The sequence below is a fragment of the Trachurus trachurus genome (assembly GCF_905171665.1).
Source record: "Trachurus trachurus genome assembly, chromosome: 15".
Taxonomy (NCBI): domain Eukaryota; kingdom Metazoa; phylum Chordata; class Actinopteri; order Carangiformes; family Carangidae; genus Trachurus; species Trachurus trachurus.
The window spans coordinates 26,894,850-26,912,262 of NC_139906.1; the positions used below are offsets into that span (position 1 = coordinate 26,894,850).

The window sequence follows — 17,413 nt, forward strand, 5'->3', positions numbered from 1 at the left end:
GCCTATTCCGTGCTGCAAACGGTTTTGTTGTCTCTATACAATCTATGTCCCGTCTGCCCGTCCTGGGTGAGGGATCCCTCCTCTGTCTCTCACCCTGAGGTTTCTCCTGTTTTTCCTCAGTGGATGTGAGAGTCTAAGGGCAGAGGATGTTGTTATGATGCCATGTAAAGCCCTTTGAGACAATCTGATTGTAAAAATGCGTTACACAAATAAACTCGCCTGGCCTTTTAAAGTTAAAAATGGGAACCAATGATAGACAAACACAGCCTACTGGTGAGGTGATGACATCATAGAAAGGAGTAGACAGCATTCATGACTGCTGCATTATCATTGCTTCTTAGGGTTTAGTCAACAGCAGGATAGGAATAAATGATACAGTTTAGCATTGTCATAAATAAATGAGTGTGAAATGTATATTATAGGGATACTACATTTATCATGGTGATCATTACAGTATACATTCTCCCACTCTTAAGATTATCCGAGATGTGTTTGTGCTGGGCAGTCTTCAGTTTGCATGGTGCCTTTATAGCATCTACTTTAATCACATTATAATAATGACAATGATAATAATAGTGATTATAATAAAAAATAACAATTGCAACAACAGCAATATTATTATTGTTATTCTTATCATTCCAGTAATTCATAGTAATTATTACAAATAACTGTTATTAATATGATTATAATTGTTAATATTGTCGTTTATTTCATTTCTTTATTATTTATTATTATCATGATCATCTCAGTGATGATCTCAAGGACATGTCTTTTATCACCATGTTTCACCACAGGAATATCAGTGTGAGTGTGTAAGGAACAACGGGATGAAGAAGGGAAGAGGGGGAGGAAAGGAGACAAGGACGCTCCTGCACAGTGTTGTGTCGCGGCCGGCTGTATTCCTTCGACTCCGTTTACCTCCATTCACACAGTAAATAAAAGCATGGAGGCTCTGACTCTCGGGATCTAACACCGAACAGCAGGGGGTAAAGACACTGCCGCATGCGCTCTTCCTTCCACCGAATCCACTCCGAAAAGGAAGCGGGGACGCGGCGGACGCTCTGCCCCTCGGATTTACCGGGGTTTTACCAGAGGGAAAGGAAGGGAAGAGGCTGTAGCTGGCGACGGGAGCGGGGCAGCTCGCCGTGCCGAGCATGAAGCGGACGGCCGTTCTGGCCAGCAGCAGGCACAATGGCCTCGTCTCTCCGCTGGGGAACAACAACTCCGGAGCTTCGAGCATCGTCTCGCCGCCCCAGCAGAGAGCCGCTAGCATCCCCGCTTCCGCCGACAGCGGCGCCGGCAGCGGCGGGGTGCTGCTGCTGGACGGCCTGCTGGATTTCTCCAAAGGCCCCGCCATCAAAACCGAACTGGTGTGCAAATGGATTGACCGAACTTCTTCTTCGAGACAGAGGCTGCTGGGGCGGACGGCGACATCCGTCTGCGACCAAACTTTCAGCTCCATGCACGAGCTGGTGGACCACGTCACCACCGAGCATGTAGCGGCGGGGCTCGAGACGCTCAGTCATGTCTGCATGTGGGACGAGTGCCTGCGCGGCGGGAAGGCGTTCAAAGCCAAATACAAACTCATCAACCACATACGCGTGCACACCGGGGAGAAGCCGTTTTCATGCGCGTTTCCCAACTGCGGCAAGATGTTCGCACGCTCCGAGAACCTCAAGATTCACACGCGCACGCACACTGGTATGGCTACGTGATTGTCTCTGATTGATGAACACACACTGACACATGCAAACACACACACACACATGCCCGGAGCTGGACAGACACCGTCACTGTGTAGTGTTTTTAGCCGTCAGCCGTTAGGACAGCAGCAGCAGCCCCTGACACACAGGATAAAGAGGTTCACACACAGACAGACTGCCCCCCCCCCCCAGTCCGCGAGGAATCCCCTCCATGTTTACGTAGGCCCGGTTCAGCTCCGGTTCACTCCTCCGCCTCCTTCGCTGCTCCCTTGTTTCCTCGAGGGATAATAACGGCGGGGAGCTGCGGGAGTCATGTGAGGTGACAAAGAGCAGCTGGAGAGTCTGAATGAGAGCAGCACAGCAGATGCACGTGGTTATTGATCAATATATTAACATGATAATTTACAGAAATCCTGTTGTTTTAACCTAGAAACAGATCCTGAGCAGCTCAAGTATTCAGGAGTAGAACTCAGTGGTTCTCAAAGTGGGGTCCGGGGACCCCCATTGGGTCGTTGAGAAGGTTCAATGGGGTCCCCAATTTTTTTTTCTAGAAATATTATGCCTACATTTTTTCCCAGAAATTTTTCAAAACAATCATGACATTGGCAGTAATTTAAACATACATTGACTTAAAAAAAAGTAACATTATTCAGTCTCAGAACAAATATTTATGTTTTTCTGGTATTTGTTTCAAAATTTTGTCCACTGGGGGTCCGTGGTCTAATTTCTGTCCGTTGACTGTCCTTGATATAAAAAAGTTTGAGAACCACTGGTGTAACTAGTGCGACAAGGCTCATACATCTTTACATTGATTGTTTCTAAAGGAGTTATAACACTGTTGGGCATGTTACTTTAAAAAAGGAATTCATTATCAGTGTTGTGCACATTACTATAACTATAACTGAATATATTAAAGTGATGAGTTATAATTACGAGTTACTTCCCCCAAAACACGTACACCTTAACTGTGTATTATTTTGTGATGGGACTTTGTAAGTCAAGTAACAGCGTGTAACAGCACAACTTGTTGTCAGTAACGGTAACGGCTTTATAACGAGGGAAACAGTAACTTTTTTGATTACTCGTTACTGAAGAAAGTAGCGCCGTTAGTTACGCCGTTATTCCAATCACTGTTAATCATAGGTACTAATTATCTTCTCCAAAAAGTAACTGAATTGCTACATTACAAAAATAACTAATTACAAGGTAAAGGAACGGTTACAAAAAAAGCTCAGATATGTCAAATAACTTGGACTCACCCCCCTAACCGATGACTAGTTGATGGACTGAAAAAAATGTATATACAGGTGTAGTATTTTGTGATATGATCTCTTGAGTGAAGTAACTGCGGGTAGTTTACTTGTTACTGAAAGAAGTAGCGCCGTTAGTTACGCCGTTATGCCCATCACGGTCAGAATAAAAGCATCTACAGAAATTCTGTTGTTTTAACCTAGAAACAGATCCTGAGCACTAACTAACCACATGTCTATTGATTATGAATGGATAGAACATCTTTACAGTGATTGTTTCTGAATGAGTCATAAACCATTGATAAGAGCAGATCTGTTAGGTTAACAGTCCCTGTATGGTCATGGACAGTTCATGGTTTATCAGCCAGGTTGAAACCTGTGATGACTCTGAGCGGCACAGGTCCCTGAACAGGCTCAGTGTTGACTCAGTCTGTTCAACTCACCTCACTGAAGTCCATTCAAGGCATGTGTAGTGATGGAGGAGGATGAGAGTCAGATGAGTCAGAGGCAGAGTCCAGACTCCTGCACTTAACAGGGTTCAGTCTGCTGCATGTGTAGTTCTCAGTGCCCTGTTAAATCCCTCATTTTTAACAGGGCAGTATCCGCCTCTGCGTTGTGATGGCAGCTGATTGGTTGGTTCACACCAGAGAGGAGACACACACAGCTCTGGTATCTAATCACTGATGTTTTTGATTTACTTACAACCACCTTGGAAATTGTCCCAGTGTCATTACTTTCTCTTTCAGATTAGAAACATTAGTTACAGATCATCATCCCACAGTGAAAAACCAACCTGGGGGCTACAAGCCCAGTCTGACTTGTTCAGCCAGTAGTGGACTGGCTGAACACGTTACCTTGGTCACATCGCACAAAATAGCAAGAATCACAACAAGAAGGTTGTGGGTTAGGGACCGGCTGCGCTGGTTGTTTTTCTGTATGGAGTTTGCATGTTCTGTGATGGTTTCCTCCCACAGTGGAAAAGTTATGCACGTTTTGGGTTCTTGGTGAATCCAGTGCACCCATAGGTGTGAATATGATTGTGTTGTTTGTCTCTACCACTCAGTTTACACCTGGCATTAACATGCCTCTCGTATCCAGATCTGGATACAATTTAACTGGATAACATTTACACCTGGCATTGACAAACGTCTCCAGTGTCCACATTGAGATCTGATCGAGATCTGATCATTTGCACGGGTAAATTAGAAAAAGAAAAAATCATTTGGTAACACTTTAGATTAGGGAAGGGAACACATATTCACCATTAACTAGGTGCTTATTAATATGCATATAAGTAGCTTATTAGTAATTATTAAGCACGTATTAACACCTTAGCCTTATTCTACCTCTATTACACCATGAATTAAGATTTTTCCTGATTTTAACTCCTAATTATCGCTTATTCATTGTAAATAAATGCATTATGGTATACTAATTCAGAGTGATGAAGTCCAGTTGCTTTCGATTGAAAACTCCTTTGAGAGTGATGAAGGAAGAATTACTGTTCTTGTGCTACTGCCCCTGTACAAGGCCCCGATAACCCGCTGGTTATTCACATCATTATTCAGAAACAACAATGCATTCATTTACAATAAATAAGCGATAATTAGGAGTTAATATCAGGAAAAATCTTAATTCATGGCGTAATAGAGGTAGAATAAGGCTATGTAGAATAAGGTGTTAATACGTGATTAATAATTACTAATAAGGAGCTAGTAAGCTACTAGTTAATGGTGAATATGTGTTCAGAGGTGGCCGATCGGATCACAATCCGTCCTCAATGTCTTGGGTAGGGTTGCAAAGGGGTGGAAAATTTCCAGTAAATTTCCGGAAAATTTCCAGAAACTTTCCATGGGAAGTTAAGCTGGGGAATTTTGCAAATATTCCAAATTGGAAACTTTCCATGGGAATTATGGGAATTATGGAAATGTATGAGAATTATTGGGAATTAACTGGAAATTGGGGGTAATTAATTTAAACAAACTGTATCATATCCAAACATAAATGTAAATATTTTGTTTCATCATAAGCAGACATCCATGCAAAATAATATAATTAAAAAACATGACATTTCAACAGATTTATTTGTGAGTAGAACTTTATCAAGTTTTAATTCTTGTATGACCAATCAATTATTTTACTGAACCACAAAAACATGAATGTTGAGTAAAATATTACTCACCCTCACCAATCCATTTTGTAAATTTTGGATTTATTCCCATATATTCCTGTTAATTCCCTCCCATGGAAAGTTTCCAACTTTGAAAATTCCCGGAATTTTGCAACCCTAGTCTTGGGTGTGTTTCCACCTGTACTTTTAGGTGGTCAAGCTCTATCCGATTGCAAACTGATGACTGAAAACACAAGCGAATGCCAGGTGTAAACAGGCTGTTGTTGTCAGCCCTGTGATAGACTGCTACCACCATTATCATCCTCATCACAAGAACGGTGTGAAGTAGAATTCAGAGGCTTGGAGTAGGTGAAGCTGTTGTAGAGGAACAGGCCCCTGACTGAGACTCTGTATGATGGTGTCTCCTTTAATCTGTCATCAAATGCCACACCGGGCCCCGTGACTTTTAAATGATTCCAGACATGGACCTCTGACAAGTCAATTCTGCTTCTGTCTTTAAACACAAGAACATCAAGCAGCTTCCACCCAGGACAGGGTCAGCCAGTCTATCACAGGTCGGACATGTAGACATTAAACAACCTCACACACTCACATTCACACCTACAGGCAATTTACAGACACCAATTAACCTAGAATTAATGTGTTTGGACTGTGGGAGGAAGCTTGTAGAGGCAGAACACGCTCGGGAATCAAAGCAAGGTTATTATAATTTTTATTTTTATTTAGTTTTAGGAGAAAGCCTCTGTCAGACCTCTGAAGATGAACTTCCCTATTAGTTGCATCCCATAATGTTCCCATCAGTTCTCATCAGGTTCCATTCACTCTTATCTACCTGTGGGTGGTACTCCAAGTCGTCCCATATTGAGCTGTGGCGTTTTCTTCCTGCAACTTTAGCATCTCTAAGAAAACTACAACTAAGCTGATGTTATCTGACATTCAGTTTAGTTTTAGTAATTTTTGCATTGGTCATTGTAGTTTTTATTTAGTTCTTTTATTTCAGTTTACTAAATTATTTTTTCACTGCTAGTTTTTGTTAATAACCCAGAATCAAAGGCAGGACCAGTTTAGACAAAATAATACATTGATGTGTCCATTAAGGCTGCAACTAACAATTGTTTTCATTATCGATTAATCTGTTGATTATTTAAACGATTAATCGATTAGTTGTTTGGTCAATAAATTGTTGAAAAATGTCAATCAGTCTTTCCCAAACCACAAGATGATGCCCTCAAATGTCTTGTTTTGCCCACAAACCAAAGAGAGACTCAGTTTATTGTCATAAAGGAACAAAGAAACCAGAAATATTCACATTTAAGAAGCTGGAATCAGAGAATTTTGACTTTTTTTCTTAAAAAACTACCCAAACCAAAATAGTTGACGGTTAACTTAATAATCGATTATTGTGCGATTTATTGTTTCACTTGCAGCCTTAGTGTCCATTTTCCTTTTGAAATGTGAACACACCACCTACTCTAATGACGTCCTCTGATACAGTCTTATATTATAAATCCAAAAAATGACCATTCAAATGAATTAAACTTTATTTTATTGTAAGAGCTGTGAAAGCAGGGAAAGGCTCGCACACTGGTCAAAAAATTGAATGTCCACTAAAGAGGTACCGGGATGTCAAATGAAAAAATAATTACAAGTGCAACCATAGTGTAAACACAAAAACTCAGAAATGTTTCGGCTTATCCAGCCATCCTCAGTCTGACCAGTCTGACCAGACTCTGCCTTCCCTGTTTTCTCTATAATTTTTTGCCTACACATAACAAGAGAGTTTTTTCTTTTGTTTAAGAGCAGAAACACCCTTTTCTTCTTAAAGCAGAAGTAAGCGATATTTTTGTGTTAATATAAGTCTTAAATAGTTATATCTTCCCACAGCAATCACTTACATAGAGTGTTTGGACCGAAACACGGGTCTCTCAGTCCCTCTGCTCTGCTCTGAGCCGAGGAGAAAACTTTTCTTGTATCCTACAAGTTTTATCCAATGAGGAGAGAGAATGGCATGATGGGCTGTATGGTGCAGCCAAGGGATGCGCGTGAATGTGGTGACGTAGGGACGAGGATCAATAGATCCATGACGAGGGCGGGGGCTGCTAACTCCATCGGCTGACAAGACGTTATGGTGCGTTCAAGGCAGCCCGTAACTCGTGTTTTTCGACCTGTGAAGTCGTACCAGTTCAATCTGGTACGAGTTCACGGGTCGGAAGTTACGCGTGGCCGTTATAGTGACTTTCACAGGTAAAACAGGTCGGAGAAACACGAGTGGGTTGCCTGGAACGCTACAAAGTCGTAAGTCGTGACTTGAAGCTGTAACTTACGGTTTCAAAAGCCTGCCTGGAACGCAGCATTAGCCAAAACGACCGGATCGCTTACTTCTGCTTTAATGTAAGAGCTGTGGGCAGCATAATAATACCTTAACCCCTCCTATTTACACTATTTTTCTGTCTCTCACTCACACACTTAAGCTCACTGACATCAGATTGTCTGTCAATATGTGTTTATTTGCATATGAAGCGGGGAAGTGAGCCAATCGGTCAGTTGAGACACATTTTAAAACCATGTGTGAACAGACGTACTCAGAGCTGACCACTTGTGATTGGATCACGTCTGATCAGGGGAAGGTTCCGGGTATCATTTCTTCATAAACATTCTTTTGTAACATGTCTTTAAGACACCTGGGAACTGTTTGAATATGTGGAATGGAGGCAGAATATGTCTCCTTTAACTCTTCTTAGATTAAGATCTGAATCTGATTAAGATCTGATCATCATCTTTTGATTAAAAATCTGCATCACTGGTTATAAAGGAACATTAAAAAACAACACCATCCTTCACAGAGATGAAATGATGAGATTATCATCCACTAGAATGACTGTGTTGTGTGTGTCTGTGTGTGTTACAGGTGAGAAGCCGTTCCAGTGTGAGTTCTGCGAGCGACGCTTCGCCAACAGCAGCGACCGGAAGAAGCACTCGCAGGTCCACACGGCCTCCAAGCCCTACGACTGCAAGGCCCTGGGCTGCACCAAGTCCTACACCCACCCCAGCTCCCTGCGCAAACACATGAAGGTTCACATCAAGTCGTCACCTACCTCTGACCCCCACGATCCATACGACTCCATCCCTCATCATCAACTCCAGCAACCTCACCAGGCGCTCCTCGAGCCCCTCGACCTGAAAATGAACCGCCTCTCTCCCTCGCTCGCCAACAGGAACACTAACTTTCCTCTTCTGTCTAACCACGAGTTCAACATCAGCTCCGCCAGCGAAGCGGACCACAAGCTGCTCCTGCGCAGCTCGTCTCCGATGGCCATGCCTCTGGACCTGTCCCTGTCTGGCCTTAAGAGTCAGCTGGCCCAGAAGCAGCAGAGCGGCAGGACCCCGCGGAGGAGCCAGCGCTCCGTCAACCCAGCCTTACCTCAGTTGTCTAACATTAAAGAGTGGTATGTCTGTACCAGGACTACAGCGCCACACCTCCCTCTGCTTCACCCGGACCACATTAAATCAGAACCTAGCGATGACGAGGAGTACGTCACGTAGGATGGAGCGCGCGGTGAACGGTAGAACTCGTACATTCTCAGACCGGCGTCAGGTCGGGTCGGGTCGGAGGATGCTCTGTGGAATCACGGTTGGAGCGGTAGAACGGTTCAACATCGGCCGGTCCCTCTGAGATGGGGGATGGTGGCGACCGACAGAGGTCTGCTTTCACTTGTGGTGACTATCTGTGGACCAAAAGTGACAGCTCACTCCATGCCATCAGAAGAATTTTAATTTCTATCGTTCTCAAACTAAACGGAAAAAAAAAGTCCAATTATCTGATCAGCGTTAGCGCACTAACCTGAGCTAACAGAGGATATTAACTTTGTACAAACGGACACGTGAATGTTGATGACTGCTTGCTGTAAAGATGATTAAGAGGTGTGCACATGATGACAGTTTATTTGAGAGCGCCTCCCTAAGTGAAGCAATTTCAAGGGCTAAACTGACACTTGAAGGAAAGTGATTGATGTCAGCTCACAGTAGTGTTGTATACATGGTAACAGAGCAGCTGTGTCTGTTAAGGCCTGGGTATCATTGTGTGAAAGCAGCTGATAGTGCTGTCAGAGGGGTTTCGGCCCTCGCTAATGAACCCTGGTAGTGACTTGTTGTTGATGTGACCACAGTCTAATCCATACAGCAGTCAGCTGTGGGACTGATCATCAAGTGTCTCCTTTTAACCTCTTCGACTCTATGGACCTGTCAGTGAGTTAACAGTGGGTGAATGTTTACACTCCATTTACACTTTACTTTAAACCCCAGGTTTCCACACGGACCTTCTCTGTCATACACAGATTCATTTAAATGTGTATTAAATGATCCACAAAACATCTGCTCCTCTCCCGTTCATCTGTGCACTCGACCTTTCGGGTTTGATTACAGACTTTTATGAGTCAATTTGTGCCATGTGAGAAATGTATTAGCTCAGTTTCAGTGAAATTTATGGACAGTATCCATCCATGAGGAGTTAATTTTAACCTGGATGTGAACAGGACCTGAAGTTTAGTTTATTTCTCTCAGGCACCATGTACAAAATGCAGTAATCACATACAGAGAAGAGATGCTTTGTGCCAGATTTAGCTAAAAGCTCATTTCCACCTGCAGTCCCTGGAGCATATGAATGTACAGTTATATATTATTTAAAGGGATAGTTCAACATTTAGGCAAATCCCTATAGTTTTAGCAGTAAGGCTTGTTACCTTTAATTGTTGGTGCAAGCTATTTTTAGAACAAACAACTCTGTCTCGTAACGCTCTGTTATTATTATCTCATAGCGTGGTGAATGTGCAGGTCACAACTTGTCCATCAGAGCGTTTTGGAGTTGTTGGATTGTGTATTTGATGAGTTTGATTAGGGAAACCAAGAAATCCCATTATCCTCCGTAGTGTAGCTCTGAGCAGCTCACGGCTCTGCTCTGCCGTTCTAAAAATAGCTTGCACCGACAATTAAAAGTAACGAACCTACTGCTATGACTATAGGGATTATGGCAATGGGCCAATTTGCCAAAATGTTGAACTATCCCTTTAAATGAGAGAGAGAGGTCAGAGCACCCTCAGTAACCTCTGACTACACCAATATACATTCACAGGAAGTGCACTAATAACAATATCAACAGTAAACTTAACAATAAAGAAATTACACTGAACACAAGTTTGTCACATGAAAAGAAAATTAACATTGCTGTAACATGAAATTAAATAATAAAAAAAACAGAAAAAATAATAAAATGGGTAGTCCAAATTAGTTAAAAAATTATTACAAATAAAGAATGAAACCAGTAAGACAATATAACTGCATTTTCTGCAGTGAGCTGTCCATCTCATAGCTCATGTGTCCCTCAGCTTTGGACCATGACTGACAATAACTGCATCACCATGGCTGTCATTGTAGTGGCACTAAACTCACCTCACTGAAATCCATTCAAGGCATCATCATCTTATGACGCAACAAGATCAAGCATGTGTAGTGATGGGGGAGGATGAGAGTCAGATGAGTCAGAGCTGCAGAGTCCAGGCTCCTGCACTCACAACAGGGTTCAGTCTGCTCCTGGATACACATGTGTAGTTCTCAGTGCCCTGTTAAATCCCTCCTTTTTAACAGGACTGTGGCAGTATCATCATGGCTGTCACCGTAGTAGCACTTTTCATTAGGAGTTGAATGACACTTCATCAGTGTAGTGGGAGTCAGTTTGTTGCTTTTCCACATTAAATCGCTAAATTCAATCTCTGTTTTTTGGAGTCCAGCGATTCTGCAGCAAATACTTCACAGAAACCTTATCTTTCTTTCCTTTATTGTCCACAATGTGGACATTTGTCTTTGGCTTCACCCCATAAAACCACATAAAATACCACATGAAATCACACGATATGAAGCGGAAGGTGAAGCAATAACACACATTAAATAAATAACATGCCATTCAATACACAAAGAAAGAGTAAAAGAGAAGAGTAGAAAGAGTAAAAGAGTTATGCCCATAGAACAACTATAAACGTAACGCGATCAAAAGATATTCAGCGTGACACTCCCACTGATTCCACGACAAAGACAATCAACTCATCAGCATCTGTGCCTCCTGCCCTCTGTAATCCCACTCTCCACCCTGACCCAAATAACCCAAACATTTAACAGTCTAGAAGACAAATTGAAATGAGAAATAAGGGTGTTCTAAATTAATATTAGCGGCCTCTATAGGAGCCTTCAATATACCAGTCCAGCACCACATGATCTCAGTATTGGAGGTGTCAACAAGTTTAAGTTTAAGCCCTTTATGATGAAAGACTTTGTATGTTGGGAGGAGAAGCATGAAATCAATTTCAGATGTACCAGGAAACAAAATTTAGCCTTCTAACCCTTTTCCTGTTTTGCATCCTCCATGTGCATTTGTTTTCAACGAAGCCAGCAAGAAAGCAAATCATGGAGCGATGGATAACGTTAAATATCATATACAGTGTTACTATGTGTATATTTGTGTGGTCTTATCTCAAGAGATTACAGGTTACAGGGCTCGTTTGTGTGGCGGTGCTGCTGAGACGAGAGCTGGGACACCGGGTCGGAGGCTCTGATCTTACAGGTTGGTTTTCAGACAAGAGACCTCCCTGGAACAAGTTACAAGTCACTGGTTTAACCAGCACTATTGCTCCAAGGCTGTTTAAGTAAGGTAAAAATGTAGCATATAGCAAAGACAGATGGTCGTAGATCCAGCAGATGATCTTACACCAGGAGCACTCACGGTGAAGACTGGCTTTTGGTACGGTAGGGTGGTGACAAAGGGCTCTCGACAACGATGAGGCAGGGGCACGTCAGACAAAACCAGGAGACAAACAGAACTCGTGGTCAAGGACAGAAGGCTGTTTGGTTTACCGGGTCAGAGATGTGGAGAGGTGAGACGAAACCGGGGAATCAGTCCCTAGAACATCTGGCAAAGGAGTGAGTGTGGAGCTGGTGAATATATACTGGGCTGATTGCAGGGGATGAGGATACGCTGTGTTCACAGGTGAGTGTTGGCTTGATGAGGGGGTGTGGTGTGCAGGAAGAGTGAAGCGGGGGCAGGTGAGAGGACAAGTACTGGTAGAAACTGGGTGACTGAACTGTGACAATTGCTTATTAATGTGCATCTCCAAATCTGGGACAATTCATGAGAGACCACTTTACCTCTGAATCAGAGAGAGAAGCTCCCCAACACCAAACACAGCATCTGCTTCAGTCTGTGGACATCAAAGACACCGTGTCTGGAGCACAAATATCAGATAAGAGTATTTCAAAAGATGTGTAGATGTGATAGTCTGTCTGTCTGTCTGTCTGTCTGTCTGTCTGTCTGTCTGTCTTTGCTTCTGCATCTGCTGACAAGGCAGGGCAATTTTATTTGTATTGCCCAATTTTACAGTTTGTCTCAAAGGGCTTTACATGGCATCATAACAACATCCTCTGCCCTTAGACTCTCACATCCACTGAGGAAAAATTCCCAAGAAAAAACAGGAGAAACCTCAGGGTGAGAGACAGAGGAGGGACCCCTCACCCAGGACAGATGTGCAATAGATGTTGTATACAGACAAGAAAACTGTTTACAACATGGAATATGGGAAAACATGGAAATGGAATCAGTTGGTTACAGTAACAAGAACTGATGAAGGCAGCTTCTGGTGAGCAGGAATGGCAGGGAGAGCAGGCCATCTTAATGGGAGTACTGGTGGGTAGACTGGTTTAGAAGCAGGGGAAAAGAGGTGATGCAGGTGGAGGTTGGTGCAGGGATGGAGCTCTGGAGAGATCTGTGGAAACAGAGAGAATGAGACACAACGCCGAACTACAAGGTGCAACAGATAATGACAGTTCAAAATGTGCATGAGGAGAGGAGAGGAGAGGAGAGGAGAGGAGAGGGGCCACTCCTCCTACAGTCCTTAGTTTTCTCCACGCTGATGCAAAGACTGTTTGCCCTGCACCATTCCACAAGTTCTTCCACCTCCCGCCTGTGCACAGACTCGTTATTACTGTAGATAAGGCCACCCACAGTGTTGTTGGCAAACTCTGATATCTGATTACTCGGGTACCTGCTGAGCAATCATATGTGATGAGTGTGTACAGTAGGGGGCTGAAGACACATCCTGGTGGGGGGCCGGTGTTTAGTGTGAGTGTGAAGGATGAGACATGGATCTTAACAGCCTGTGGCCTATTTGTTAGGAAGTCCAGGACCCAGTTGGAGACCAATGATTTAGTCCCAACAGCAGCAGTTTATTGACTATGCACAGTTAAAGTCCAGCCTTTTTATTTTTATAGCCATTATAGCATTTTATTATTAAAAAACAATACACATTTAACTTTACAGGCCATGGAGATTCATAGGCCATGGAGATTCACCTAGAAAACCTTTTTAAAAAAAAAAGTACAGCAGTGGTGGTTAAAGCAGATATCAGCTTCACGGCCGTTTCGGCTAATGCTGCGTTCAAGGCAGGCTTTTGAAACCGTAAGTTACAGCTTCAAGTCACAACTACGACTTGGTAGCGTTCCAGGTAACCCGTAGCTCGTGTTTTTACCATCCTGTTGTCTGTGAAAGTTCCCTATAACGGCCACTCGTAACTTCCGACCCGTGAACTCGTACCAGATCGAACTGGTATGACTTCACAGGAAGGAAAAACACAAAGTACGAGTTTCTTTGAACGCACCATGAGTTAGCAGCCCCCGCCCTTGTCAGGCATCAATTGGTCCTCGTGCTACGTCACCACATTCACGCGCATCCCTTGGCTGCACACACAGCCCTTCATGCCGTTCTCTCTCCTCATTGGATAACACTTGTATCCCACAAGGAAAATTTTCTCCTCGGGTTACAGCAGAGCAGAGTGACGGAGAGACTCGTGTTTAGGCTGAAATACTTCATGTAAGTGATTGCTGACGGAAAATAGGACTATTTAGGACTTATATTAACAAAAACATTCCACTGATATCTGCTTTAAGTATTAGTCCCCAACACAACACAACCTAATTTCTCTTGGAAAAAAAGTCTCCCATTCTAGACCCACAGATAGACACAATGCACACATATAGTATCAAGTTAAAATAGTTGGCATTTATTCTAATCAATCAGCCGAGCCGACTCTTCCTCCATCCTGCTCCTCCACTTCATTGTTTTTCAAAGCATCTGACCCAGAAAGCATTCCTCTCTTCCGGTTTCTCAGGACACTGCAGGTAGGTCTTCTTATAGACAATCCTGTGAAGGTGTGTGTAGGGAGACAGGCAGTGTTGAGGTTTCCAGGTGTCCAGAAACACCAGCAGCACTCAGCTGCCTCAGACTGGCCATCTGACACTCCACCGAGCACCACTCACTGTGCAGGAAGTGACGTGTCACCATGAAGATGGTGTGGTGGGAACTGTAAAGGTAGGTCAGGTAAACAATACGACATAGCCATGACAACATATTGTCACGTGTATTGTTTTGCCTCGTGCTGATGGACCACTTGTTTACATAGAGGCTTGTTTATGCCGTTACGTGCAGCGGCTGTCGTCCGTCTGCCGAATTTCATGTGAATGCAGCATGAAAAATACGATTGAGTTGCTTGCGATATACAACTGCAACGCTAGATGGGAGTAATTCCTACACAATGTACCTTTAAGGAAACCTCTTCACAAGTGTCCTTTATGTGGGCCAAAACCAGCTGTTAAAAGCACTTCCTGACTTTCAGTGGGTCGTCCATTGGATGATAGTCCTTCATGCTTTTTACAGCTGAGTTTTGGGGCACCGGAACGGTAGCGGATCTCTTGAGACAGACAGGAACCGCAGGTTGGGAGAGGGAGTGGTTGAAGATTTCTGTTAACACCCCTGTGAGGTCCTGAACACAGTCCCTCAACACCCGTCCCAGGATGTTGTCCAGGCCTGCTGCTTTGTGGGGGTTGATCCTATGCAACACTCCCCTCACATTCAATGCAGACAGTTGTTGGTTGACTGGAAGCGGGCATAGCAACAGACCTGCTCTACCAACGCTCTTCCTGGCTAATGTCCCCTCGTTGTACATCAAGATGGACCTAATGCGACTCCTGAGCAGACCTCAGAGCAGCTACAGAGAAATGCTGGCTCAACAACAACATGCCAGACTCAGCTTACCGGATCGAAGGGCAACTCCTCTTCCAAGCAGACCGTAAACACATGTCAGGTAAATCTTGTGGAGGCGGCCCCCACTGCCTCTCTTCTGTCTGTGAGCACCACTTCCTCTTCCGCTTGATGTTTTCAGGAGCTGCAATCTGCTGCTTTTAGCTCTGGGTTAATAACTATGCCAGGAACATGGAGTTGAAAATGTTCACTTGAAGCTTACCTCACCTCGCTTTTCCTCAAGGTAGTAGGTTCACTAGACACCAGCACAGACTGTTTTGTAACAAGATAACAGGGAGGGCGTTACAAGCAAAACATATCATAACATCTAAAATAAACTACTTTAACTTTGACATTTACATATTTGATTTGTCAGTATTCTGGATGGGCCTGAGATGAGGAAACAAACAAAAGAAGAAGCCACGTTAGATGAAACAGTGATCTCATTAACCACAGAACAAGGACTGAACATGAAAACATAGTCAAATCAAGTCATTCTGAATCTTATCAGTTGATGTTACTGTCAACAATAATATCTCAGTAAAGAGAAAGTTTACCCAAAATGAACTTTGCTGAAAACTCACCTTCTGTATCCTCACCAGATAAGAAGGTTCTGACACCTGTCACAGGGGCAGGTTGTAACGATTGTCCTCCAAAATACTTTAGGAGCTCCTGGAGAAGTTTCATATAGTATTAGTGAGTAGGTCCACCTTGCTGGATGAACAATAGTAAGTAGCCCTAAGCAACTGCTTAGGCCATGGGCCGGCCTTGTTGAATAGCAACTGCAACTTAGAATTTGTGACCGACTACATAAGGTCATTGAAAGTTACACCCCTTGAAATGATTAGGCAGGAACAAGTAATGATCAATTATCAGTATTGGGAGAAGATGATTTCTAATATTTTGGATTATCATAACTCAACTGATAGTATAGTAGAACATAGTAGAACAGACACAAGGCAGGGGCAAGGCAAGAGAGAGCATCAAAGCACCACAGAGGGGGAGTGTCTGTAGGTCAACATGATTTAGATCCAGCTGAAGGCAAACTAGATAAGATGAATGTTCTCTCCTCCTAAACAGAATATGTCGAACGTCAGAGAGGTTTTGAAGGGAAGCAACTGCCATGTCCAGTGAGGGAAGGAGCATACAGTAGTACTTATGACAGCCATCTGTGCCGTCTGCATGGTTTTCAATGCCTTTAAGGGGTTTTTCTCACACATTTAATTGGATGTTTGCTGTTGATGAAATGAGAAGGATTATTACCAACCATCAGTGTTGGGGAAGCTACTTTGTACTGTAAGCGTAGCTTGTAAAACTACATGTAGTTCAGCCTGGCAGTAGTTGAACAAACTACATTTTTACCCCTGGAGAAATTTAGTTTGTAAAACTACATCTAAAAAAAGAGTAGCTTTAGAAACTACTTATACCAATTTTAATTTAATTTAAATCAGTGTTAAATAAATCAACATGTGGTGTAGCCTATATGAAACAAAATATAATAGCCTACAAAACATTCACGCGCCAGCAGAAATATGCCTCTCAACTCAAGTTTTCATTTTTATTTTTTTAAAGGTGTAGCCTACAGAAAAGAAAATTGAATTTGAGCCCACTCTGGATCATAAAATTAATGTAATAACTCATCTATCAGACGATGGAGGCCAAACTTTGTGCAAAATTCTATTTTTGAGTAAATCCAGGATGAAAGTGTGTGTTTTTTTTTCGCATTGGATAATGCAGGCGCATGGATTATACGTCAGCCTGTACACGATTCATCAGTCACTGATATTGGATCCGTAATCCGTCATTCAAACGTCTGAGACACACACACACACACACACACGGAGCTCGGTCTCGCCCCAAGCTTTGAATATCCCGCCCGCTCGATAACGACCAATCAAATTCGTTTTCCTTACTCGGGTAAACTCATGTTGCAGCTCGTGACAACTCGGCGCGACAAACAGGACAAACGGCCATTTCTGTACACCTTTAAGAAGAAAAGCTGAAAATTTTGGTCAAAAAAGTTCACCATAGACATGTTGGGTAATCTATAGACATGTTGGTTCATATAAAGAGAAAATGAAAAATCCTACCCTCATACCCACTTGTAAATCAGAAATGTATTCTAGAATGCTGTGTCTTGAAACCAATGTTTAAAACCATGACAGGAACTTCAGAGGCACTAACACTTAGGCACCAGCACTAGATGTCAGGTCAG

At 43.1% G+C, this 17,413-nt stretch overlaps 1 protein-coding gene across 1 annotated transcript; it reads left to right on the top strand.

Annotated features, from left to right (window-relative positions):
- Positions 1–1,061: 1,061 nt before the first annotated feature.
- LOC310998309 (uncharacterized protein) lies at positions 1,062–9,386 on the top strand. The gene is made up of 2 exons (XM_083988290.1): positions 1,062–1,701; positions 7,993–9,386. The coding sequence occupies exons 1-2, from the start codon at positions 1,155–1,157 to the stop codon at positions 8,625–8,627; spliced, it is 1,182 nt and encodes a 393-aa protein (XP_083844416.1). The 5' UTR covers positions 1,062–1,154; the 3' UTR covers positions 8,628–9,386.
- The last annotated feature ends 8,027 nt before the right edge of the window (positions 9,387–17,413 follow it).